Raw genomic sequence first — 26,249 nt, forward strand, 5'->3', positions numbered from 1 at the left:
TGAACAAGGACCTTCTGGGCTTGTTTTAACAGGCAGCTGACCTCCACACTTGTAAGGCAGCCGAGCTCAGTCTGCTGCCATTATGAGATCTTGATCGACATTTCTTTGAGAACAATGCTGCGTGCCCAGGCCTCTGGCAAGGGCTGACTTTGGGACTGAATTAAGAAAGTCTGACAGAATGGGGAATGATGCCTTTTAGCTACAAAAAACATCAGACTTTTGTGCCAGATTTCTTGTTTTTTGAAACACAAGGTGAGAGGTTTCATAAGTTTCTTTCTTCTGGTGCTAAAAGACCCGGTGACATGCAGGCACTCACCATATGTAAACCCTGTTCAGCATTACTCCTATAAAAACTTTTCACCCCCTTGAATGTTTTACTCTTTTATTGATTTAGTAAATCAATCATTGTCAATATAATTCAGCTTTTTCAAGAAAAACAAAAACAAAACCATTAACATCAAAATGAAAACAGGTTTCTACAAAGTTTTTTTTTCATGTATTTACAGATATGTGATGTAAAATGAATGACTGCATACATTTTCTTACCTTCTAAGTCAGGATTTAGTAGATACACCTTTGGCTGTAGTCACAGCACTGAGTCTGTGCGGATAGGTTTCAATCAGGCTTGCACATCTGGACACTGCAATTTTACTCCATTGTTATTTGGAAAACTGCTCAAGCTCTGTCAGGTTGAAAAGGCCATGAACAGCCCTTTTCAAATCCAGCCACAAGTTCCCTATTGGATTGAGGTCTGGGCTTTGGCTTGGCTACTGTAGAACATTCACCTTGTTGTCTTTAAACTATTTCTGTGTAGCTTTGGCTGTATGCTTCAGGTTATTGTCTTGCCAGAAAAATAAATCTTCTCCCAGACTGAATAAGATTGTCCTCCAGGATTTTCCTATATTGTGCTGCATTCATTTTACCCATTACCCTTAGCCAGCTGCCGAGAAGCATCCCCACAGCATGATGCTGCCACCATCGTGCTTCACAGTAGGGATGGTGTCTTTGTGTTGATGTGCAGTGTTGGTGTCCACCAAATATAGTGTCTCGTCTAATAACCAAAAAGCCCAATTTAAGACCATTTGATTATGGAGACTCCCACATGCCTTTTGGTAAACTTCAATCAGGATTTAATCTGACTTTTATTCAAAAGTGTCTCTCTCTTTTCTCCTCTCCCATAAATCTTTGACTGGTGGAGAACCCGGGCAACTGTTGTATGTAGTTTCTCCCACCTCAGCTGCTGAAGCTTCAAACTCCTTCAGAGTGTTTGTGGCCTCTCTCACTAGTCTCCTCCTTTCATGGTCACTCAGTTTGTGAGGACAGCCTGATCTAGGCAGATTTACACATGTGCCGTGTTCCTTTTCTTGATGATGGATTTAACTGAACTCGAGGGGATGTTCAGTGCCTTGGATTTTTTTTTGTTAAATCTCCTGACTTACACTCTTCAACAACCTTTTCTCGGAGTTGCTTGGAGTGTTCTTTTGTGTTCATGGTGTAATGGTAGCCAGGAGTGCTGGACCTTCCAGACACAGATTACTTAGTGTTTCAGTCACTTGAGACACATTCAGTGCACTCAGGTGATCCCCTTTTTCAATAATCCTGAGACTACTAGCACCAGTTGGCTGGACCCTCTGTTGAATTAGGTGAGTCACTTTAAAGGCGGTGAATATTTATGTAATGACTTATTTCATCTGACATATCTTTATCAATTGAGATTTCTTTTTAGAAATCTGTTTTCACTTTGACATTAAAAAGTGTGTTTTTTTTTGTGAAAAAGCCAAATTATATTGATTCTGATTGATTTATGAAATCAATAAAAGGGTAAAACATCTAAGGGGGTGAATATTTTTGTAGGCACTGTAAAGCCTTTGAAAGCTGTAAACAGTTAAAGCCATGTCACCATTAAATCATTCTTTCATAAAAAGACCAGAATTTGCCGCTGGCTTGATTTCTACAATAACAGCATAATTTAATAAGCAAAGCTCACTGTGATGTGGTCTACGTTATGATTAGATATGGAGGATAAGGTGTAGAGAAAGAGTTTCCACAGTTCACTACAGTGAGCCACGTTTTTGTCATGACCTTAAAGTTGGACACGCTACAGCTGGCTTTTTATTGCATTATCAAGAGATTATCAGATGATATGACCTATGTGTTTGAATAATTTCTTAATCTATGGCTCTGTGTCGTTAGTTTTGTTGCTTTGCACTGCTCACATTCCCCATGCAGCTGAAAGATGGTCCCATCCAGCTTCTCTGACAGCAAACACAGGCTGAGAAGCTGCTGACAGCCAGTCTCAGGAAAGAGCTCTGACCGTCCCTCGGAATGTGTGTGTGCGCATTCGTGTTTGTGTGCACAATGCATTTTTATCCAGTGTGTTTCACTCTAACTGCACACATGTAAACACAGCTAGAGTGTATGGGGACTCATCATTCAACTTAAGCCTCCAACACAAATAATCAGAGTGCATGAGCACATGTTGCTGCTCCTCTGACAGCTGTCAATCACTCTGCTGACCTGTAAACATTCCTTTGGTGGGCACAGTTATTAGATCAAACTGTACAAATACAGCTAATCTAATGCTTTTAATCGTTGCTTATTGACGTTACCCTGTGTTAAATTTAGGTCTGGATGGAAAGACGGGTAATATCAGATTCCATTGGGAGACTGTTTAAAAAAGGTCTCTAGATGGTGTTTATTTTAAGGCCCAATGGTGGACATGTTGATGGCCTTGCATGCTTTGGTGTCCAGGACTCTTTTGCATAACCACCAACCAGACTCACAGGAATATTTCTGAGTAAAAATAATCACAATAAATGAAACATTACGAGCTTTCAACAATCTCTAATCAATTAACATTGCACATATTTAAACTATTGAGTCCACAGGCAACAATAGTTGTCAAGCTTTCATGATTGCCATTTCCCTCTGAGAATAAATTTGTTTCATTCAGGAACACTCTCATCATATGATTAAACATTTTATTGTAAAATGGATATTCAGTTTTATTTGGCAGAGAAAGCTTTGCTCTAAAGATGCTCTCTCCGTTAGTCAAACAGCTTGCTTTGATTTTCCAGGGAGCACAGGGCTAGAAACCCCTAGCGTTAGATACACTTATGACAATGTCTATTGAACACAATAAAATTAGTTCAAAAGCAATTCATCCATAGTAGCATGAATCTCAATATAAGGGTGCAACAAGCTTTATGCAATAAAGGAGGTGGCTGGGGTGGAGGAGGTTAAGTTTTGCCAGCAGTAGCAGTGGTAGCAGCATGGTGCATCAGCATTAATGCAGGCAGGGCTAGTGAGAGGTATGTCATTTTTTAAATACACCACTGTGTTAAGAGAAACAGCTGTGATTGGCTGTGGGAGCTAGGAGGTGATCATTCAGATCAGGGGGCCATTAGCTGATCACGTCTGGATGTGTGACTACAGTCCTGCATGAACTAACGCTGGGCTTCATTTAATACCATGAAATTAGTTTGAAAATGACGTTATTTCAGTCAGTCAGTTCACATTTGTGATTCTTTAAGCATTTATTATAGCGGCTTAACATGTTTGGTGTCAGGCTCCTGCTTCATCAGTACTCGCAGATTTTATTTTACATGCAGATTTGTGAAGTGATAGTAATGCATCTTAAACCCCTGTTGGAGCCCTCAAGTATGCTGGGGTGGAGGAGGGTGAAAACAGAGTGCTGTACTGATTCAGGGGAAATCTTGCAGCTTAAATATATCACTGAATTATGAATATGTGTGTAATATGATTTGATTATGATGCATTGTGCTCAAGTGTGACTGAATGAACTAGCTGGCAGCCTTCCATACTTCCCTTATGCATTAATTTGCAGGGATTAGTATAATTGTATACAAATTTGATCACATTTGTGCCCTTTTTTAAGAATTTACAACCACTAAAGAATAGGATACATGCCACCTCTTTAATGTTGAAATAGCTTTATCTAAAATTTACTGTATTGTTAAATTATTTCTTAATGAGAACAGCTCATTTAGAAAAATAAACTTCCATTAAAAACTTACTCTTTGCACTCTGATCCACATTTTGTTGTTATAGATGCAAGGTTTATGCCCCCCGACAACAATAGCTGCCACTCATTCAAATAGTCTCTGGAAAAAAGACCACAAAATGGAAAAAAAAACCCTTGCAGAATGTGTTTATATGAGTCCCGGTGAACACAATGAAATATATTCAATAAAAAAAGGTGAAAAATTTAGCACAAATGGGCTAATTTATTTTGAATTAAGGCTTGAATTGTGCTTTTTCTGTATACTATTTTGCTTTTAAGTTCTCCCCCCCCACACTGACTGACCAGAGTATACCCTCTGGTTTCTCTTCACCACATTTCTGCTGCTGAATCAACATTAGAGAACTTTTGCTAACCTTGCTGAAAGTGTGGCTCCCTGTTTCAGCTCTCTGTGGTCTGCTGCTTGTAGGATAAAGCAAAACAGTGCAACGGGACTTTCCTGCTGTTTGAGTTAAACCTCTGTGTTTGTCCAACAATATGTGAATGCCACCCTGTAATGCCTCTCCCCTATAGATTGTAGAGGAGCGTGTTTGTCTATGGTGGGGCCTTTGCTCTCTTCGCAGTGGCCTCTCTGCCCTGCCTGTACATGGTTGCTGAACCAAGAAGAACGTATCAAACAAACACTCCAACACAGAGCTGTAGGAAGATAGGGTTACTCTTGACATGAGAGGACTTGTTGACTGCCTTGTGTTACCAAAGAAGTGCGCTGCTTTGACCTTTAGAGAGTGTTGTCCAACATGAGATGTAGCAGCATAAACCCAGCTAAATTTAGTGCAGTCATCTTTCATTGCCCTGTATGTGGCATGACTTTGGTAAACATTATATGTAAGTGTCGAAGTGCTGTCTTTATTTTCTGCCTTCTATAGACAGTGCTTAAAGAGACTTCCCACATCCTCTGATCTACTCAGGCGGTATGAAGCCATCAACACAGCGTGACAGTTACTCAGTAGCAGTTGTCTCTAATGTGTGGTGTTAAGTTGCAATAGTGAAGGTTGAAAACCATCAGATAATTCCACACTGTTAGGAGGAGTGGCATGAGGAATGTGTCAGTTGTGCATGCATGTCTTTGTAAAAATGTGTACCACAGCTGTCATTAATGGATGTTTTCCTGTCTCCTTACAGAGCTGAGATCCACTGGCACCGCTCATCACTTCGCCTACCTCCTCAACACGTCCGATTACAGGATCCTGCGCATGGATGAGGACCATGACCGGATGTACGTTGGCAGCAAGGATCACATCTTGTCCCTGGACCTTCATGACATCAACAAGGACCCCCACATTGTAAGATATTTCCCATGCTACCTCTTGCCAAGAAGTCTTAGTATCACTGGGTTTAAGGAAGCATCTTTAATACAGTGCTACAGCAGACACAGAATGTTCCATGTGTTCCCTCTGCAGCAACCATTTTGGGTAGCTCACATTGAGTTTTTGTTGGCGTGCATTTTTTCAGTTGTCGGGCCATTAAAACACTATAATTGGGTTATGAAAATCCCAACAGGACTTATATTAGCCTGGGTGGATGTCCCTCTTGCAATTTCAGCCCAGAAATCTCATAAATGTCAGTGATGTATAACAGTTTGGATTGTAACTATAAAATGTCATCTGTTCCCCTCTGACAGATCCACTGGCCAGTGTCAGAACGTAGAAGGATGGAGTGCCTCGTGAGTGGGAAAGATGCCAATGTAAGTACGCCTGCTGACTGCATTCATAAGCTCAGCAGGTATGATCAGCTGTGGTGATTTCCTTCCACTTGATAGCCCAAAAATTAGAATAATGTAGTTTTTCAGATTCAAAGTGCTACAGCATCCTACATACAATATGATAAAAGGAACCTTCCGAAATGGCAATCAGCTGCAAAGTAATGACTCGGCTCAATAAAATTACTGGTAACAGCCACTTAGCAAAATACAGGAAGAGTTAAATAAGTCAAACTTACTATATACCTGGCTGCCAGGTCAGGGTTGGAGTACACATCATCGCTGGCTCAGTGTTCGATATACAATTTCAAAAAAGTTGTGACAGTGTATAAAATGTGAATAAAAACAAAAACAGTGTTTTGCACATCTTTTTCAACCTGTCAATTCCAGTATCTGTGATGGTGTGTGGGCATTAGTGTCCACCAAATGGGTAACTGGCACATCTGTTAAGGCAATATCAATACTGAGAGGTTCATATGTTTTGGGAAAAGGGGTCTGGCTTCGGATGGCTCTTCTATGATGGCCACTCCCAAAGACTGTTCATCTGTGACAACATCTAGCCTATCTAGGCAAGGAAGTGCTGTAATTTACTGGTACAACCTTTTTCTAGTTTTAGACTGTCATTTTTTTACATTCAACTTTGTTCATAAACAAAGTCTGCCAGTTACATTTATGAAATAAGCACACTGCAGACATCACAGACTAAGAAACATTTCATAAGTTAGGCGGGGAAAAGGGTCAGAGGTCTTTTCAGGGGTTAGATTATGTATAGACCCATTTTAGGAGGAGATAGGCAAACAGTGGCTTGCTTTAGCTTCTTAAACTTTAGATGAAGCTAATGTAGCTACACTGGCTATGTAATAAAAGTTACTTCATAAGCCAATGTAGCTAAGTTAGCTTTAGCAATGTGAGCTTTAACAATATAATCTTTAGCAAACATGTGCTAAAGCTAACATAGCTATGTCAATAATGTCAAAATGTAGTTTACTAAGTGTTTTGTGAGCTAAGATTTAGCTCGATTAGTTATGTAGATCTGTTATCAATATAAAGTTAGCTTTAGCAATGTGAGATTAAGCAAACGAGCTAAAGCTAACTTAGCTATGCAGATAATGTAGATACATAGATTACCTAGCTGCTTTGTGAGCTTAGCTTTAGCTACATTGGCTACATAGCTCTGTTATCTGCATAGCTTATGCATCTAACAGAGCTACATAAGCTGGGCTTGCTGTGTGAGAATGTTATCATGGAGGACAAGCTTTTTACTCTTAAACAGACAGTATGAGTGCAGGTACTAGATGGCCTGCATGCAGTCCAGACCTGTCTTCCATGGCACAATGGAAACCCTGCATTATTGAGCAATTTAAGATGTAAATTGAACAAGAATGGAAAAGATTTCAACTTTCAATACTTACTAATTTGTGTGTTCAGTCACAGGCGTTATTTCAGTATTTAATGTGGATGTAACACAGTAATCAACATGCTCCTGTCACATCTTTTTTTTCAAGTTTGAGGCATAGAATTCTGAATGTGTGTATTTTAATGTATGTATATGAATTTTATCATGAAATATCACGTCTTTGTGCCACATTCAATGGAGTATAGGTTGAAAAGGATTTGCGGATCATGTATTCTGTTTTCATTCACATTTTGCACAACATACCAACTTTTTTGGAACTGGGGTTTGTTTTTCCAAATAAATGAGGAAGTCTATGTGGTTAATGTTTAGTCTCTATTGCTTAGACATTCAGTAAATCTTCAGGAGATTTAGCAGGAAGTTATGGCTGAAAATGGCTGCCTCTAGCAGTTTAACTGACTCAGATTTCACTGTCTCCAGGAGGAGTGTGCTAACTTCATCCGTCTCATTGAGCCATGGAACCGGACTCAGCTCTACATCTGTGGGACAGGAGCCTACAATCCAGTCTGTACCTTTGTCAACCGTGGACGCAAACCTCAGGTTAGAATTTGAAGACTTGAGAAAAGTTTCTGCCAAAAGGTGATCTCTTGATACATCTACCTAGCGAACAACTTTCCTCATATGTGTTTTGAATGGCATAGCCCACGCTCTCTTTCTCCAAGTTCTTGCTCTCCATCCACCTTACTCTAGGTTCCCTTTACAATGACTTTCTTCTATGATTAGGCCTGCTGGAGGTGAAGCAGCCAACAAAGCTTTACGTGCACACAGCTGTATTCCCCAGTGAGCTGTTAAAGTTTCTCTGTTTAGTCTCAGCCTTTAATGGGACCTCTTGAATTTCTTAAACCAAGCCAAGCATCACTACCATGCCATACTTCCCTTTAACACCTCACTATTCTTTAAAAATCACACTTGTTCCTTAATGACGGTCAGGGGGCTTTTTAGTAGGGGATGAATAAAAAGTAAATTTCCCCTTTAACTCTCCTCTGAGACATACAACAGAGTATAGGGAACTTGCAACAGCAGGCACGGCTTGCATGAGTCCCTTGTTGCATTCGGTTACTTCATGACCATTTGCTTACAAAAGGCTTCCATCCATTTGCTTGCCTATCCATCCACCCCTTCATGCATCCACCGAGGCCACCCGCCAGCCTCCAACATGTGAGATGTTGGATAATTGGAGGTGGGAGCTCCCATTATGGGGTGCTAGTGGAATGTTCCAGTTCTAGTCCATTAATAGGGGTTTTTTTTTTCTTTTTCTTTGACACATTGAACAGATAGGTTTGATTTGTTCCTGTAAAAAAGTTGTACTTTGGAGTTTGATCTGACTGCAAACACATGAAGTGTTACATTCAACACAGATGCACACATATGATCACTGCGTTTTATTTAAAAATGCGTGTGTTGTTGTCATTTGTTTTCACTGCAACAGGATGTATCCTCTTATTTCTGTGGCTGCAGACTTCAGACCACTTCAGCGTGACACCATATCTATAAGAACGGAAATACACGCTAAAACTTTGAAAATAAAATTGGATTAAACTTCTGGTTAGGGTTAGGGATAGGGAAAGAATTAGGCTTACAAAAGTTTAAAGTCAAATACTGATATCATTAATTAGCACTCATGCTGTTATTTATGTTTGGTGTTGAAGTAGTTTTGGGATCCCCCTGTTCTTCTACAAGCCTACATGGAAAGCATTAACAGCACATGTTCCTGCTTTTCCTATGCCAATAAGGAAAGTTTAAGGCAGGAAGAGAAGCAGCAAAAAAAAAAAAGAAAAAAAAAAGAAAACCCAGACCCAGACCGGTGGAGGCATCAATGACATCAGAATGACTTTGATTAAGTCAGAAGCAGAATGAAGGAGGAGCTGGGGTGGAGGATGGTTGCAAGAGCAGCTTGCTGAGAGAGCAGCAGACCACAGCCAGGCAAGAGCGGTGTAAATTAGGCAGCATGGGAGCAATTAGCAATTAGCTAGCTTTGAGCAAATCAGCTGGCTGTCAGCTGATGAGGGCTTGCGTTGATCTCAATTATGGCAGCACTGACTCTGTGGTCTGCCAAAACTAATGCCAAACATTGATCAATGAACTTAATGCTAAAACTAACAAAGCTACGTTAGCTACATAGACAATGTAGCCACATAGCTGATGTAGCTAAATATAAATCTAAGGAGGTGTTAGATAATGCCACGTTTGCTAAAGCTAGACCCTTTTCAGAAGTAGTTATGTAAACAGTGGCTCACACTACCTTCACTGGCTTTAGCTATGGACAACGTAGCTACATTGACTGATGTTATAATGTTAAGTACAAAGCTAGTAAAGCTATGTTAGCTTTAGTTAAAGCTAGAGAAGCTAAAGCAAACCACCATTTGCATAACTACTTCTTAAATGGGTCTACAGGACCCTGGATAGACACTGAGCCTTTTCTCTGTATAAATGAATGTTGCTTAGTCTGTTATAGTGTTACAATGTCTTTGAGCTGACACTTTTGTCCAAAATTACATGTAGAGATGGATGGGTAAGGACCTCGCCCAAGGGCCCACTCTGGATACTAATCTTGCCCTGATTGGGATTCAAGCCCCTGATCTCCTGTACCTAAGTTAGTGATGTGAACCACTGAGATATCCAGCCCACGACTGCCAAACTTTGTTTATGTACAAAGTTTAAGTTCAGCTAAAACTTCTGAAATGTTGTATCAGCAAATTGTGTCCCTTTCATTCTGATAGATGCGGCGTCTCACTGTAGTGGTCTGCAAGACGGAGGTGTCTGAGATCTGTGCTCTGTAGCAAGACCTCTCTCAAATGTTTTGCTTCAGCAGCAGCTTAGAGGGAAAAGTATGTTGCATAGGCCACTGTGAGAGCTTTACTGACATAACCACAGGATAGAGAATTGTGATGGTTGCCTTTTCAGCTAGCTGGTCAAATAAACAGAAACATTCCCTGCAAATAAAACAATATTAACACATACATAATTTCCTTGCAAGCACATGCATTATACTGACTTCAATATCCTGAGAGGTCCTCATCGTTTCTGGAAGTCCACACTGATTCAAGCAAATCACATGGAAGAAGGTTCCACAATCCCTCCTCATAAGTGGCGTAACATCCAGACTGTGTTGCTGTTTCCTGTTTTAGACGTCCATGTATCTGCAGATGGCCCAGGCCAGAGGAAGGGCTAGCCGCGCAGCTGAACCCAGTGCGGTGCACGAGACACTTGGATTAAAGGTGCGATGTGGGCCCTGTCTGCACCGCAGCCCTGCAGTCTGCCTGGGCTTGTGGTCACCAGCAGCACGCTCCCTCTCTTTGTGTCCGAGCACATTTTATCCATGCCATCTTTAACTCGTCATCATGTGTTGATCTACCTAACATTTGGCATGAATCTTCTCTAGTCTTTGCACAACCCTCACGGCTATTTGATTTGGTATTGCATTTAATTTAATGTCTTCAGTGTCTCACTCATTTTTTTCCTTTGTGTAAGCCTCATTGTCTGAGCACCCTTTCATACCTGTCATTGTCCTGTTTCTGCTTTGCATTTGAGCTAAAGGCCATATTTTGCATGAATTTGGTTATTAACTGGTTTCTTATCAGATGACTTTTTCTAGTCAACAATTCAATTAATTTCACTGCTTTTCAATGCATGGCATATTTACTTTAAATGGCAACTATGTAGCATTTTTTAAGGACAGATGTCCCAATCATTTATTGCACTTATCTGAGACTACATAGGATGTCCCACCCATCATTGCTTCTCACCAACGAGCCATCCACCCTCTGTAGGAATGTGGTGCAGTCTCTCCCACAGAGGCGGCAGGACTAGTCAGCATCTCACCCACTCCCACAGCAGGCTCTGTTAGCCCAGAGCAAACACTAGCCATCTGTAACCAACTAGCAGCGCAGCAAAGGAAAGAAAAGAGCCACATACTTGAACATGTCTCCACTGTTAAGCCTTCCAAGCACTTTGAAACACAGAAAGGCACTTCTGAGGGACAAGTGGGCTCTAAGGTGAAGTGGGTCACTTTGGAAATGTTTCAGTTTTTTTTTCTTGTTAAAATGTGTCACAACTTTTCTAAAGGGTCATATTTTACAGGAGGGTTATAAATACATGTCCAGGGCACAGTTTCCCTCTGGCGTACATAAATGTTTGTGACCTTTTTTACACATCAACATCTGGCATGGCTGGGAGTGAGCTGTCGGCACCTTCTTATTTGCTCATGTGCTGATTTTAATTGAAGATGAGTGGAGAATCGCAGAAGGATATGCTATGATAAAATGAAGTGAGGCTGGCTGGGTGCCATTTTGTTTCCACTGCTTTAGTGCTGATGGACAACGACAGAGATGTCTCTTTCTCTGTACCCACTGGGATTGGACGTGCTCTGGTGTGTGAGGCGGGGCTATAGGACATGTCATTGCATGCCACTGATTCATGTTCCCCCACTCTCATGAGCAAATTCATGCCAATCATCTTTCAGTGCAAGCGTGCAGGGAGGCCACAAGCAGTGAGCATCAGTCATCCAGCCTGCATCATGGGTTTGTTTTCACTGCGCTGGATTACAGGTGTCAGCAGTCGGCCTAAAGAGCCATAGGCACAAAAGGCTGAGAGACATTTGGTATGCAGTTTATTATGCCAGAAGAGGAAAAAAAGACACCCAAGACACATTGTTTTCAGCAGTTCAGTGACATAGAGATGGATGAGAAATTCCTCGCTTTCCCTGCATGTATATTTCCGTATGAACGCATACTCATTATTCTAATACTTCAGCCCCCATCATGCAGCGTGGGTCCCACAGGAGTCAGAGGGAGCACACTCGCTGCCTCATTTTCCCCTTCACAAGGGAATTACAGTGACAAGATGAAGAGTGCTGAATTTATTGCCATCTCCATATGATTTTTCCATTTCAGGAAGATATCTTCCATTTGGAGCCCGGCAAGGTAGAATCTGGGAAAGGAAAGTGCTCCTACGACCCGAAGCTCAACAGCGTGTCAGCTTTGATCAGTGAGTATCATCTGGCTATGGTTAGGCTCTGGTACATTTAAGCCTAGAGGTCTTCATGGGAACGGCTGTTATCCCACATGAGTTCTTTATTTTTATTTCCTGTTTCTGTTATGGCCTTTTCAGATCACAGTTTATAATTCTGCTGGTGCTTGAAGAAAAATAAAGGAGGTTAGACCTCTTAGCATAAACCGAGAACCTGGACAAACAAGTGTAGAAAAGTACTTATGAAGATTCATCAATTAAGAAAACTCATAGTGACCCTTATAACTATTTGTTCTTGTTGCATTGCAAGGCCTATAAAGCCAGGATCAAAATATTTAAGGAAGGTTTCTTCATTCCTTAAGAAGTTAGCATACAGAGTAGGGGCTTTTGTCCACCGCTGATGTTTTCAGTGCTTCCAGTGCTTATTTTAATACAAAAACTGTGCCATTAAATGTTTTTAGTGTTCAGCAACCTTAGTGCTATAAAGGCCCTCACAGCTCACTCAGTTGGAAACTGCACTCCTCAATGTCACATCTCCTTCACTGACCAATAAAACTCAAGAAGGGGCAGAACTTAATATACCAGCTCTGTCAACAGCAATAGCAGATGAAAAACTGGACTAGATTTACAGTGCTTTTATGATTTCTTGGTAGTGTTTGCTTGAAACACTGAAAAGTCTAAGCCAACAAATCTGTTTGAAACAATTTTATAGATTTGCTATTTATTGTTTTATTTAACCTTTATTTAACCAGAAATAAACAAGGATGACGTGGCCAAGAGGTGTGCGTCTTACGTCATAATAAATGATACATATTCAAGAGACAGAACAATTAACGTATTATTGTTTTAACTGATTACAAATTATAGGTTAAGACACAATAACTTCAAAAGTGCAAATGAGTTCATAGTGCAGGAGTTCATGTCAGTTGAAAGTGAAATGAGTTCTGACGATTTTAAACCAGTCATGAGAGTGTTCCATGAAGAGGAGCAGCAAAAATGAATGTTGCTTTTCCCAGTTCTAACACGTGGAACAAGCAGAAGGAAAATGTCACAAGAACTCAAGACATAATGGGATTGAGGCCTTTCAAGAAGCTACTATTACTTAGTAAAGTACTACCAAGGAATGTAGACGTCAACTTTCATAGCCTTCATAGCATATATATATATATATATATATATATATATATTAGGACTTGAAGAGTATTCCCCCTTTTTCTATCAATCCATCCTATCATCACACGTAAACCTATGATACTGTTCTTTATAATGTATGTAGTATTTATAAAGGCTCCGTCCCCCGTCCCTTTGCCCAAGGTCGCTCAGTCAGGTCCAGACCACACAGTTGCCACGAGTGAAAAGCGATCTTCTCTCTGTGGGGTGAGACAGTGGGTGTAAATCACTGGCAGTTCATTCCCACATTAACACACTGCCAGCTGACCAGTATGAAACCAGCACTGCCATCCAAGATGGATTTACCTCCCACTTCCACCAGTTAGCATCATACAAGAGCCGCTGTAGTTGGTGTTCATAATGATTTAGAATTCTATACCCCAACAATAGATTTACCACTGACAACTGACTGCTCTCCACCACATTAGACCTCCAATCATCCATGGACGTTTTAATGGTACGTCATCAATCTCCATCGAGCTTCTGAGCACCATGACATTGAATATAATGGTGCTAGGACAATGTTTTCTGTTCCTCTGCTCTATCTCCTGCTGTCTTCTTCCTCCATCTCTGAGAGCTGACAGTCACACCTGCTATTCTGAGGGGCCCTAGCAGCAGCTGGAGAGCCAACACCTTGCCTTCCTGTGGCTAAACAAGGCCGTAGTATTTGTCAGTCTGCACACATGGATGTGCTCTTTATGGAGTGCATGGGAATGCTGTTTTAGGAAGTTTTAAACACTGCCATATGGAAATTTATCACTAATTTGAAAGCAAGTTAAACTATCTGTTTGCATCCTAATAAGACATTTTTTGACCAAAATAGTTAAAAAGGGGTGCAGATGGCTTTGTTGTTATGTCCTGGCCAATGCAAAGAGGCTATAATCTTCCAGGTGGGCAGCCAGGCTTAATTTTGACCTGTGGCCCCTTCCCCAACCCTTTCTACCTGATTTTTGACTGTTTCACTGTCCTATTAACATACGGACAACAAGTCCAAGATACATCTTAATTAAATGCTGCCACCAGGAGGCTCTTAACTAAAACAATAACAGTATTGTGTAGTAGAGGGGATTTTACTTGTGCATGGCTAACTTCCTATGGCAGTAAACCACTTTTGGTTTTATTAGTACATTTCATATACTGTGGGAGAAAAGCTGTTGAAAGTGCACTTTCTTATCTTGGAAAAGTGGGACCCCATGAAGTATAAAAAATATAGGGCAACCATAAACAGCAGATCAGATTTCGAGAGGGGCTTTATTCTGCAGAGACAACACTTTGCTAAGCAGATTTTTGACCTTACATTTTGGCAGTGCATTGAGCAGCCAAAAGATAAGAAATTGTGTCAGTCGATAAGAGACATATGGTGTTGTTGTTTTTCTAAATACAGACCACAGGACCTTAAGTGAAAAAATTCCATACATTTTTTTGTTTTGGTCATGGAAAATTTCCTTTAAATTATCTAAGATTTCCTAAACACAAAATTTGCTAAACCTTAAAAAAGTTTTCCTAACTATTTCAGTGAAACTTTAGGAAAAAAATCCCAAATATTAAAATTATACTTTTTCTCAAAAATTCCATAAAAATTCCAGAACATTTCAAATCAAATTCCCCAATGCTACAAGAGAATGTCAACCAAAGTTTCGAAACAAATAACAAATAATTTCTACCGAAATTCCATGGGAAAATAATGGAAGTTCACCGAATTCCCATAAAGATACCTAACCATTTTAATGAATATTTCACCAAAACTTCAATGAAATATACTAACATTTCCTCCCCAAAAAAACAAAAAATCCTGAAAAATTCAAAGCAAATACTACCCAAAATTTCCAATCAGATTACAAGTGAATTCCACAAGAAATCTGTAGAAAATCATGGAAATTCTACCAAATATACCCCAAACAGCCAAACAAATTACCTCAAATTTTCAGTGAAATCCAAAAGAAATTTTCAAGGGAATAAAAACATTCGACGCAAATTGTTTAAACTTCTAGAGAAGAATTCTATGTGGTTGGAAAGCCAAATTATGATGTATCCTAATGTACATGCGGTGTCACGAGAGAATATAACTGGAGAATTTTTCTGGCTTTGAAAGTGGTTGGAAATATTTTACGGAATGTAAAGACAAGACTCAACCCTAAAAATATGTTTTTTTAATTGCTGTAGGCATTTAAGGGCAAAAACATCTACATATTGTAGCTTTAAAAACATTATGACTCTCTTGTGCCTTTCTCTAAAGAACCTTAAGATGATGGGTTCTAGATATACATTTTGACATAAGGATCTTGGTGCTTAGTGCAAAGGAAGGTGCCGAAATAATGTTCAAGTCCTGTTAATTCTGAGTAAACATTTCTCTGTTTTTTACAGATGGTGAGCTGTATGCAGGGGTCTATGTTGACTTTATGGGAACAGACTCTGCCATTTTCCGTACTTTGGGAACAAAGACGGCCATGCGAACAGATCAGTACAACTCCAGATGGTTAAATGGTAAATGTCTTTTTAAGTCTATAAGTGATTCACATGGCTTTCATCCAGAGTTTTAAACTCTCTTGCACGATTATCCACTAAACAATGCAAAATAAGCTCCAAATGTAAAGCTTAAACGTAAAGGCTCTAATGTTTGCATATGTTTAGAATCCTTCAACAAGTCATAAACAAGAAAGGCCCACAGTTTATACGATTTCAGCCAGATGTTTTCCCAAATCCACTCTTGGCCTTAACATCTCATCACCTTTTTTCCCCACAGACCCCACCTTCATACACGTCCACCTGATCCCAGACAGTGCGGAGAGAAATGATGACAAGCTGTATTTCTTCTTCCGGGAGAAGTCCTCTGAGATGGGTCAGACTCCAGTGACCCAGTCCCGTATAGGACGCATCTGCCTGGTGTGTAAACAGTGAGAGGATTTGTTTTTGGGTGTAAACAAAACTAATAGACAGCCTGCATCGATATTAAAAACAGGCTGGGGACTCCCAGTGGGAGTGTTTAAATGTTTACAGTCACAGAAGCAGTATTTGGCCAACGCTGATGTGCTGGAATCCACATGTGTCTTTAACCTTCCTGTCTACAATGCATGCCTCTGTCTGTAAGGTTGCCCTCTGACTTCTGACCCTGTGATCCTCTGACCTCTTCTCCCTGCTAGTCCTTAAACTCTTTTGTATAAACGGCAGCCAATAACACACTGCCTTTTCAAGTTCCCTCAAAAATTTTCACTAAACTTGTATACACTTGAAAAAGTGACCAACAAAACATACAACAACAAATATCCTTGGAAGCTTTAGTGGCATCTTACAGTGTGTAGATGGTCTGGTGTAACTGTAGGTGGGTTTGCATGTATGTATGAGCCTTACAGTCGGTGCAAAAGCACGGATATGAGTGAGAAAATTTGCTGTACGTGTGCTCCTCGCCTCAGCTGTTCACCATTATATTTATTTGAGGGGGTCAGGCATTGACCCGGCACACAAACACTCATCCCACTCTCAGTGGGCTCTGCTGCAGCCTCCAGAGAGACCCGGTCCTGTCATTCTTGCACCACCACACATCTGGACACCCTTACTGCCATTCTTTGCACTCTGCACCACTTAGAATAGACTCAGACAATAACTGTAATTAAACTGGAAATTATGCAAATCTCTGCTCCTGCAAAGGGAACCATCTGAAGCAAATGAAGAATGTGAGTCAGTGTTTCAAAATGCTGATTATAGAGAAGAATGTAAAAGCATAAATTCATCTCAGCTTTTTCTTACCGGGATAAATGTTGGCTTTGGTCCACCACAGATGGAAGTCTAAATAGGAGGAGTCAGTGTTTACAATCCCCCTCCCCGCACCCCCAGCTTTGCCAACCAACATGTACTGTATAGTGTGTGTGGGTAGCTCCACCTGGGTTTGTTGTCAGTAGGAAGACAGAGAAAAGATGTGAGTTGAAGTGACTGATGGAGAAACTGTTCTCAAATGCAGAACGATGATGGAGGCCACTGCTGTCTGGTGAACAAGTGGAGCACCTTCCTGAAGGCCAGACTCATCTGCTCGGTGCCGGGGGCTGACGGCATGGAGACGCACTTTGATGAGCTCCGTGAGTACAAAGACCTTGTCATTATGCTGTGATTTTTTTCAGCAGATTTACATTTGAAGTGGTGAGCAGTGGGTCACTCTGTGTAGGTGGGGGGCTGTATAGATGTCCCTGTCAATCAAACATGTTGTGAGGCCTATAATGTCCTCTCTTCTGTTTCTTTTCTTTTTTTTCTGTGGATGGTGTTTGAAGGCGCTTTGCCAAAGTACATCCCACACATCTTTGGTGGAAAACAAAACAAATTTATTAATTAACATGCAGATTATGTTTCTATGAACTGATCAGTCATGTGGGATTGAAAATCATTCAAAAAAGACTACTTTGGTCTCTGCAGTTAAACTGATTCTTCTTACAAACTTACAGAAACGTAAACAGTGAATTGTGGAAAGATGAGCTTATAAAACACTTTTCTAGTTGTTTCATCACTCAAAGTGTTTTTCTCACAACAGGTCAGACTTGCCCATTCACACCCTTTCACTCCACATTCACACATTAATGACAGAGGCTACTACATAGAGATTATCAGTATTAATAAATCCCATTTATTCACATGGATACACAATGGGAGGAGGTTGGACCATAGGCCTTGTTTCCACTCATGCATGCTTACAGTGGTGAGATGACCAGTGTTTATATTTCTATCCAGAAGAATACGTTGAAAAAATTGAATTGAATGACTTCTGAGAGACCGTGTGACAGTGTGTTTGCTTAGTTAACAGGCGTGTTAGCTTAGTTAACTGGTTTCATTTCAGCTTGAAATGAAACCAGTCAGATTATTTAGTTTGATATGAAATACAGCATGATTCATCAGTCCATATGAAGTGCAATCAGAATTGGCAGTTTGAAATACAACCCCAATTTCAAAAAAGGTGGGGCTTAAAATGTAAACAAAAAACAGAATGCAATGATAACCATAGTTTATTCACAATAAAACATAACATATCAGATGTTGAAACTGAGACATTTTGTTCACACATTTTGAATTTTATGGCAGCAATACATCACAACAAGTAGGAACGGGGCAACAACAGGCTGGAAAAGTTAGTGGTGCTAATGAAAAACAGCTGGAGGACCATTTTTCAACTTAGGTTAACTGGCAACAGGCCATCCACAAATTAAAGTTAAAGCTGTATCAAGCAAAGAAGACGCCACATGTGAAAACTATCCAGAAATGGTAAAATGGAAAACTGTTCTGTGGCCAGATGAACCAAAATTTGAATTTTTGTTTGGAAACCACGGACACCATGTCTTGTGGACTCAAGAGGACCTTCCAGCAAAGAGTTAAAAAGCCTGCATCTGTGATGGTATGGGGTTGCATTAGCGCCTATGGCGTGGACAGCTTACACATCTGGAAAGACACTATCATTGATGAAGTATATAGAGATTTTAGAATCCAGACAACATCTCTATCCAGTAAGACCTTGACTATTTCAGCAAGACTATACTAAACCACATACCACATCCATCACAACAGCATGGCGTCACAGTAGAAGAGTCCAGGTGCTGAACTTGCCTGCCTGCAGTCCAGACCTTTCACCAAAAGGGAAACATCTGGTGCATTATAAGACTAAGAATCTATCAAAGAAGACCCAGGACTGGTGAGCAACTAGAATCCTAGATTATTACCTCTGCCAAGGAGGTTACGTGATCGGGTGGGTTTGTTCATTTGTTTGTTAGTTAGTTTGTTTGTTTGTAAGCAACATAACTCAAGAAGTCGTGGACAGATTTTCATGAAATTTTCAGGAAATGTAGGAAATGGCATAAGGAGGAAGTGATTCAATGTTGGGAGTGATCGGGATCACCATCTGGATCCAGGAACTTTTAAAAGGATTCTGTACTATAGGGAGACAGGGCTAATGGCGGAGGTCTGCGCTCTCCGATTGCTTTCCTAGTTGTTAATAGAAAAGGGGATGATACACAATGTACACAAACCATTGCATTCTGTTTCATTTACATTTTAGACAGTCCCCCAACTTTTGTGGAATTGGCATTGAATATTCTTACATAAAAAGGAGAAGTTACAAAATTAGATAAAATAGATTAGTTAACATACAAACAAACATTTGAATGGCTAAACCATTTAGATCAGATTAGTTTGCTTGTCCATTCATACACATTTTAAGAGAATATTTCTCAAAACATGGTATGTTAATGGCAGATCAACTTCTTCACTTATTTCTTGATTTGGAATACTCAACCTGTTTTTGTCCTGGTGTACTCTGTCAACACATACTCCAAACTATTAAATGGTGCAAAATGGAAAAAATTATCTTCTCCCAATGGCTACAGGTAGTCTCGATCAGGTTTCTATCCATCCATAAAGAAGCACCCTTCCTTACACTGGACACCAGGAGGCATAATTTGTATATTTATGGATATACAGTCATCAATTATACATTGAAACGAGGCTTAAGTGTCTTGGTCAAGGACACGTCAACATGTGACTGCATTAACTGGGAAACAAACCCTTGACCTTCTGGTTTAGAGATCACCTGCTTCACATACTGGGCCACATCCACAAGTTTTCAGTGACTGGGATTGATCCCAGCTGTCATTTAGTGAGAGGCGGGGTACACTGTGGATTAGTCGCCAGGGTGAACACAGAGGCATACAACCAGGCATTGTCATATTCACATCTACGAGCAATTTAGTCACCAGACAACCTAACAAGCATGTCTTTGGTCCGGGGAGGAAGCCTGAGTTCAGTGGGAGTACTCACAAACTCCACACACAATGGCCCTGTCCGTCAAGGATTTGAACCAGGAACTATCTTGCTGTGAGGCGACAGCGCTAATCACTTCACCACCATTCAACCCACCTAAATCTCCCTTTTTTACTTAATCATTCTGACAGCTAGAATCAAATGGCAAAGAAAAAGACTAAATGTCAATCCTTGATTTATTTCACACGTATTGTTTTCCAGATTGCTGTCATTTATGATCACATCTAAAAGAGTAGAGAACCGTCCACTACAGGCTCTGTTTCTACCCCAGCACCTGCCAATACTGTACTTGTGTAAACACACACCAGAGCTCAATCCTTGGCCCATATGGCAGCCCACTCCCACCATATGGCCTGTACAGCACACTGTAATGGAAATTACACACATAACTGCAGTTGTCATTTTATTTCAGTGTGTCTCAAACAAAAGAGTCTGTTTTTATGTGCAAGCGGAGGCCTGATGATGGGCAGACCAGACTACCAACAAAAACGTGCATTACCGTTAGCCTCTCTTTCTCTTCTGGTCTCATTGATCTCTAACAGACTGGTAATGGACTGATGCATGAGGGCACTAAGGCTGTAGAATCAATCTCATGAATCAAAGAGCTGCTTCCCTGCTTGAACTTCACACACCTGCAGCTCTAAAAGAGTCTGTGTCTTGCCACAGATAATCTAAATTATTTCCACTTAAAACAACATGTGTTGTTCTAAGGAGGGAAACTTCTTAGAGTGTTTCTATGAGAGTGTTTTAGCTTTTAGTACTTGGTGATTTTTAAGGACATTACTCGAAGAGGATTTACACGTGCTCTTGAACAGGTCAGCGAATGACCAAGGACAGACATGAGAGGATACACATTCCCACAGGGAAGGAAGGACTGCACATATCAGTTTGCAGAGCCGCCAACCTGCCAAGGACTCCTAGAGGGGATAGTAAATTGGATATGATTGAATTTCATGCTATTGGCTTTACTTTTACTATCTTGAATGTTTATTAAGATACGTTGCTGGAGTTTTTGATCTGAGTTAGATTTGAGAAATCCACAAAGGCAAATTAGTTCTGACTATTGCTTACAGAATTTTAGAAGAATAAGGTTGAGTTTTTGGGAATTATGCTCATTTGCCTTCTTAACAGGATTTAAAGAGGGAGATTTGTTTCTCTCATGTGTATTAAATCAGTGCATTTACAGTGCAGCTGGAAAAAACTTTAACAATATGTTTTTCCTGTAAAAAACAGTATCTTTTAAGGCATGCAAACACAGTCTGCCTGAAATTTTACTAAATCAGTCTTCTTGAAGTAGGTCTAACGTGCCTTAATAATGTGGTTGAAGATCAATATATCTTTGCAATTATATGCCTCAGTGGGGCCAGACCAGGGCTTTGACCCTGAAATAGAGTAGTATAAATGCTAAGCATAGCAGGAGTGATGTTGTTGTCTACCTTTAGATATCACCGTAAGTTAGAGGAATACATCTCATCTCATTATTTCAAAGTAGAATATGTATAAAATGTACAGAGCTAAAAAGTTTGTCTGTATTTTCAATAGTATAAACAGTTAGCGGCTTGTTCTCATGTTAGCAAGGTTAACAGGATGAGGGTCCACAGTAACTAGCTAAAAGGGGGATGTTGCCACCAACTGTAGCAAATCTGGGCATCCTCACTTCATCAAATTGAATTGCACCTTGTGCATGTCTACTAGGAAAAGTACAGTGGCCCACTGAGATTATCCAGCTCTAACCATATTAGGGCTGTCAGCATTAATGCATTTATTAAAATGCCATTAAAGTCCATAATTTGCACATTTCTTTATTCCAATCTCATCAATTGCATGCTTTATTTGAACCATTCAAATGGCAGATTGACTACAAGAAATCAGCATTGTTTTTTATGAAAAAAAAAATCACATAAAATGAGTTATTTTCTAAAAGTTAAATGTCAGGTGGCTGGGGGATTATTTCAAGCAGCAAAAGTGATAAAGATGCATTATTGTTTTGTGTGGGTGTTCAATTTTTAAACTTGACTCCTTAATTAGCCATTTGTGGACAAAAATGTGCTTCCATTTTGATGGCGTTTTTCTCTTTGCCATAACACAATGAAAGTTTTGAATCCGACACCACAAAACAAACTACTCATGCATCATACTCAGTTTTGTTCCTAATCTTTGACACATCCAAGACTATAATTTTAAAAATTACCTACACCACCATGTGTTATATTGGAAGGAACTCTTTTTTTGTTTGTGATTTATGTAAATAACACCACGTTTTCAAACCGGCATTCAAAGGGTTAAAATCATGAAAACAGTTGAATATTTGGTCACGTTGATCTGGACAGGAATTAATTTGAAATGTTTTAGCCAAAACAAGAGGAAATATTAATCTGTAATAGTTAAGTAGTATTTTTGTGAGAAGACATTTTTTGTCCATAAAGAACTTGTCAGGTTGCTAGATGTTAAATTTGACACACACACAAAAAAAAAAAATCCCCAAGCCACCTGACATTATTTGTTTTTCCTGCCGTTTTTATTTATAAAAATACAACTATGACTTCTTGTAACCAAACTATCAGACAATCTTGTCTGAGAATGGCATATGAGGGTAGTAAATCTCAATGATACTGGACAGTTAATCTTACAATTTGGCTTATTAAGTGAGATCATGGATAATAAATTTGACTCAAAGTAGAGACTAAAATATAAGAACTTTTATTGACTTAAAACTGGACTAAAACACTTTTGAGTTTTCGGTGACTAAAAAGTCTCAAACTATAAATGTCAAGATGACTCAAATGTGAATCAAAGTAAATGCAAATTTTAATCTAAATCAACACTAGTCCTCCTCTCTTGTTATCAAACATTCCCCTTTTTTAACATTCCCTTATTCTCCTTTTTAATCCATGGCAAGCTCCTTTTTCCAGTGTTAAATAAATGTCATAATCTTTGATTTTCCTGACGTTGCTTATTTTCTCTTACAGTGTAAGCTGTTTGGTTATTCTGTAATAAACATTAACCATTTAAAATGCAAACATATTCACTATTGTGCTAAATAAGTACAGTAATTCATCATCACAAGGGAAACATTTAAAGGAAGTAAAGTTGACATATCAGAATATACAGTCAATACTCAACACATTGTTTTTAATGAGTAAAATCACTAAATTGTAAAAACTACACACTTTGTGGACTGTTCAAACTTCAGGAACCATTCAAGCCAAGAAGTAACCCCATCTACCAACCTCCTAAAAACCACACATTGCTTTTTTAGTTTTATTCATTTAGAATATTGTTGGCTATGCACAGCATGCTGTAAAGAGGCACTGTAGTGAATTATGCTGCACAGAGGAAGGTTGTTTCGCGCCAGGACAAGTTCAGAGAGAGAGTTCAGAGAGATCATTTAGCCATGCCTGAGTGAGAAGATCCTTAAACTTTCCCCCCTTTCTTAAAGAGTTTTAATAAAACAACTCTGCAAGTCATTACTGAGCAGCTTGTTGAAATGGCTGGAGCAGCTGTGCTGCTGGCGCGGTCGTCTCATGCAGAAAGGCATTATGGCAAAGCACGCCTGAGACCTGGGGAGTTTTTACAGTTGGAATATGTAGCGCTTATTGGCCCTGCTGCACAACATGGACCTAAATTAGCCACAATGATTTAGAGGACAGCAGGAAAAGGCTTTTCAAAAATAGAAAGAATCTCCTCGTGGAACATTTCAAAACAAGCCTTTAATGAATGGGCAGATGACAGTTGAGGGAGTCAGATGGAGGAAAAAGGTGAAAAGTGATGGAACTTCCAGGAAGGTCTGGATTAAGAAAGAAAAGGCGATCAATTTTTTTGAGAATTGGCTTGGATTATGATCAGGATTGAAAAATCTGTGTTATCACTGCCTTATTAGACAGCTTTTATTGCCAATGACAAAGCTTTTTTACATTGTTATCTTGAAGGCTTCATCTGTTTTAGATATATGGTAGCTCTGTCTTTATCTCAGCTGTGGTTCGTCTTTAAACGCACACTTCTTGCGTGCAATCGTATGTTCCTGCAGTACGGCAGATGTATGTCATGACAAGGATCATCTGTTGTGCGACACCCATGACAGCCCACCACACTGCGTCCATGCAAACCCATGACCGTTCCACTGCTGTGGCAGCTGTGGAAGATGGCCCTGTGTTCTTTGTGTGCTCGTATGGGTGGATTTGGGAGTGGGTTATCTGTTGAGAAATAAGGAAAAAACTCAAGGCAGTGGACGGTCCCTAGAGGAAGACTGTGCGGACTTATTTATGAGGGCTGGACCAGAACAAAGCCAAAAAGACAAAGACAATGCTAGCCCCTTCATTTATCTATCATAGAAGCCTGACAACTGCCTTCTGTTTCTGCACTAACCAAGCTCTCATAGTCACATTTCCAGCTTTAACACTTCAGTCACTTCTTCACTCCACTGCCATTTCTCACCTCAACTAGGTTGCGAGCTCATTCTCTGCTTCACGCTGAAGGCTGTTGTCCTATTGTCGGCCGTGAACATGCCTCCTGAGACTAGTATTTAGGTCAGGTACTGAACAGTAGAGAGACTTATCACCCATCACATGTTTAGCTTCCCTTTATTTGTTGCTGTGGACCTTTCCTCAGTATCAACAAAAGGCTGGTCTAAATCAGCCTGTTTGAATGTCAGAGCCCTGTAGGACAGAGTATGTGACTGTCTGATTTAGAGACCACGAAAATTGGCTTAATGCTATGGGATGCAGTGCTCCTGAGGGAGAAAAGAGATATTTCCTTTCCCATAAAGACAACTACATGGGAGGAGAATCCTTCCACATCATGTTTAAAGTGTCCTCAGGATTCATCTCAGGTGATTCAGAACTCACTTGTTGGCTTGAAAACCAGACCGCTTGAGTTCTGCTGTAAAATATCATGGTTCAGGTGCTGAGGTTTAGATCGCTTCATTGAAGATGATTTGATGATAAATGAGCTCAAGGTCAAGTAGCTGTTTCTCCAAAAAGTCACCTAATGTGAACTTCCTTGTTTTCCACTTGAGTAAAGTGATTGGCTGTGATTTTAATGGGATGTTTGTGGGATATGAAAATGAGTGAAGGAGAGAAACAACAGTTAAAGGATTTGTACCTTAGTCTACAGTTAACTGGTAGATCTTGGATGAATTATGTCGGCACTTAAATTAAAGGGTTAACAGGAATTTTGGAGCAGACATTCACGCCTTCCTCAGGATAATATTAGTGATCTGGCGGTGCCTGCAAATGAGTACATACCAGTAAATTAGTCACCCATCCAGCAAAGAATAAACAGCCTGTTATCGACTGCTATATTTAGTTCACATAAGTACTTTTAAAACAACTTCTGTTTGACTTCAGGTAAAGATTGATGTGAAACTAAGATGAGCAGCTTACAAGTCACATTTTCTAATGCTGTTTTCATTCATTTTTCATTCATTTTTTTCCACTTTTGACTAATTTTTACATCCTTTAACCCTTTTTACTACTTTATCTGAAAATGTTTACATTTTTTACCACTTTTAACACATTTTATCATTTTTGCCCTTTCAGTCAATTTTCTGCCATATTATACCCATGTATGCCACTTTTTAACCCCTTCCTACGACTTTATCGGGCTGTTTTTTACTCATATTTCTGTTACATTTAACCCATTTTTGCATTTTTAGCCTTTTTCTTGGTCACTTTACACCCATTTTGCCATTTTAACTACTTTTCACAATTTTTTTCTCACCTATTTGCTCCATTTTTTGTATTTTTGTCTCCTATTTCCCCTTTCAACCACTTTTCTACACTTTTTTTGCGTTATTTGCCACCTTCAACCTTTTGCTACTTTTTAACTGCTTTTCTTAATTTTTTTGCCCATTTTTGGCATTTTTGTAACCCATAATGGTCACTTCCAACCTATTTTTGCCTTTTTTTAACCTCTTTTCCACCCTCTTTTTTACAACTTGTGACGTCTTTAACCTTTTTCACCATTTTTAACTGCTTTTTGCCATTTTTCCCAATTTTTTTGCCCATTTATGTAAGAAATTTTTGCAATAAATTTGTACCAGTTTTATCCGATTTTAGCCTCTTTTAACCACCTTTCCCTGTTTTTTGCCAATTTTAAAGCTTTGACCTTAGCACATCTATTTAACCCATTTTTGCCTCTCTCAACCTCTTTTTGCCACATTTTTCCCA

At 39.7% G+C, this 26,249-nt stretch overlaps 1 protein-coding gene across 4 annotated transcripts in view; it reads left to right on the forward strand.

The window, feature by feature from the left end:
* The window catches only part of sema3fb (sema domain, immunoglobulin domain (Ig), short basic domain, secreted, (semaphorin) 3Fb), a 97,876-nt gene that overhangs the window by 58,800 nt on the left and 12,827 nt on the right, over positions 1 to 26,249 (forward strand). For 2 of the 4 annotated variants that reach the window (XM_041782730.1, XM_041782731.1), the window contains exons 3-10: positions 5,165 to 5,325; positions 5,664 to 5,726; positions 7,576 to 7,695; positions 10,284 to 10,373; positions 12,048 to 12,141; positions 15,658 to 15,777; positions 16,037 to 16,176; positions 17,249 to 17,363. In XM_041782730.1, the coding sequence (XP_041638664.1) occupies positions 5,165 to 5,325; positions 5,664 to 5,726; positions 7,576 to 7,695; positions 10,284 to 10,373; positions 12,048 to 12,141; positions 15,658 to 15,777; positions 16,037 to 16,176; positions 17,249 to 17,363 (903 nt within the window). The remainder of the gene's footprint in view (positions 1 to 5,164; positions 5,326 to 5,663; positions 5,727 to 7,575; positions 7,696 to 10,283; positions 10,374 to 12,047; positions 12,142 to 15,657; positions 15,778 to 16,036; positions 16,177 to 17,248; positions 17,364 to 26,249) is intronic. The other 2 variants (XM_041782732.1, XM_041782733.1) reach the window with 1 other exon arrangement.

The sequence above is a fragment of the Cheilinus undulatus genome, linkage group 3, assembly GCF_018320785.1.
Source record: "Cheilinus undulatus linkage group 3, ASM1832078v1, whole genome shotgun sequence".
Taxonomy (NCBI): domain Eukaryota; kingdom Metazoa; phylum Chordata; class Actinopteri; order Labriformes; family Labridae; genus Cheilinus; species Cheilinus undulatus.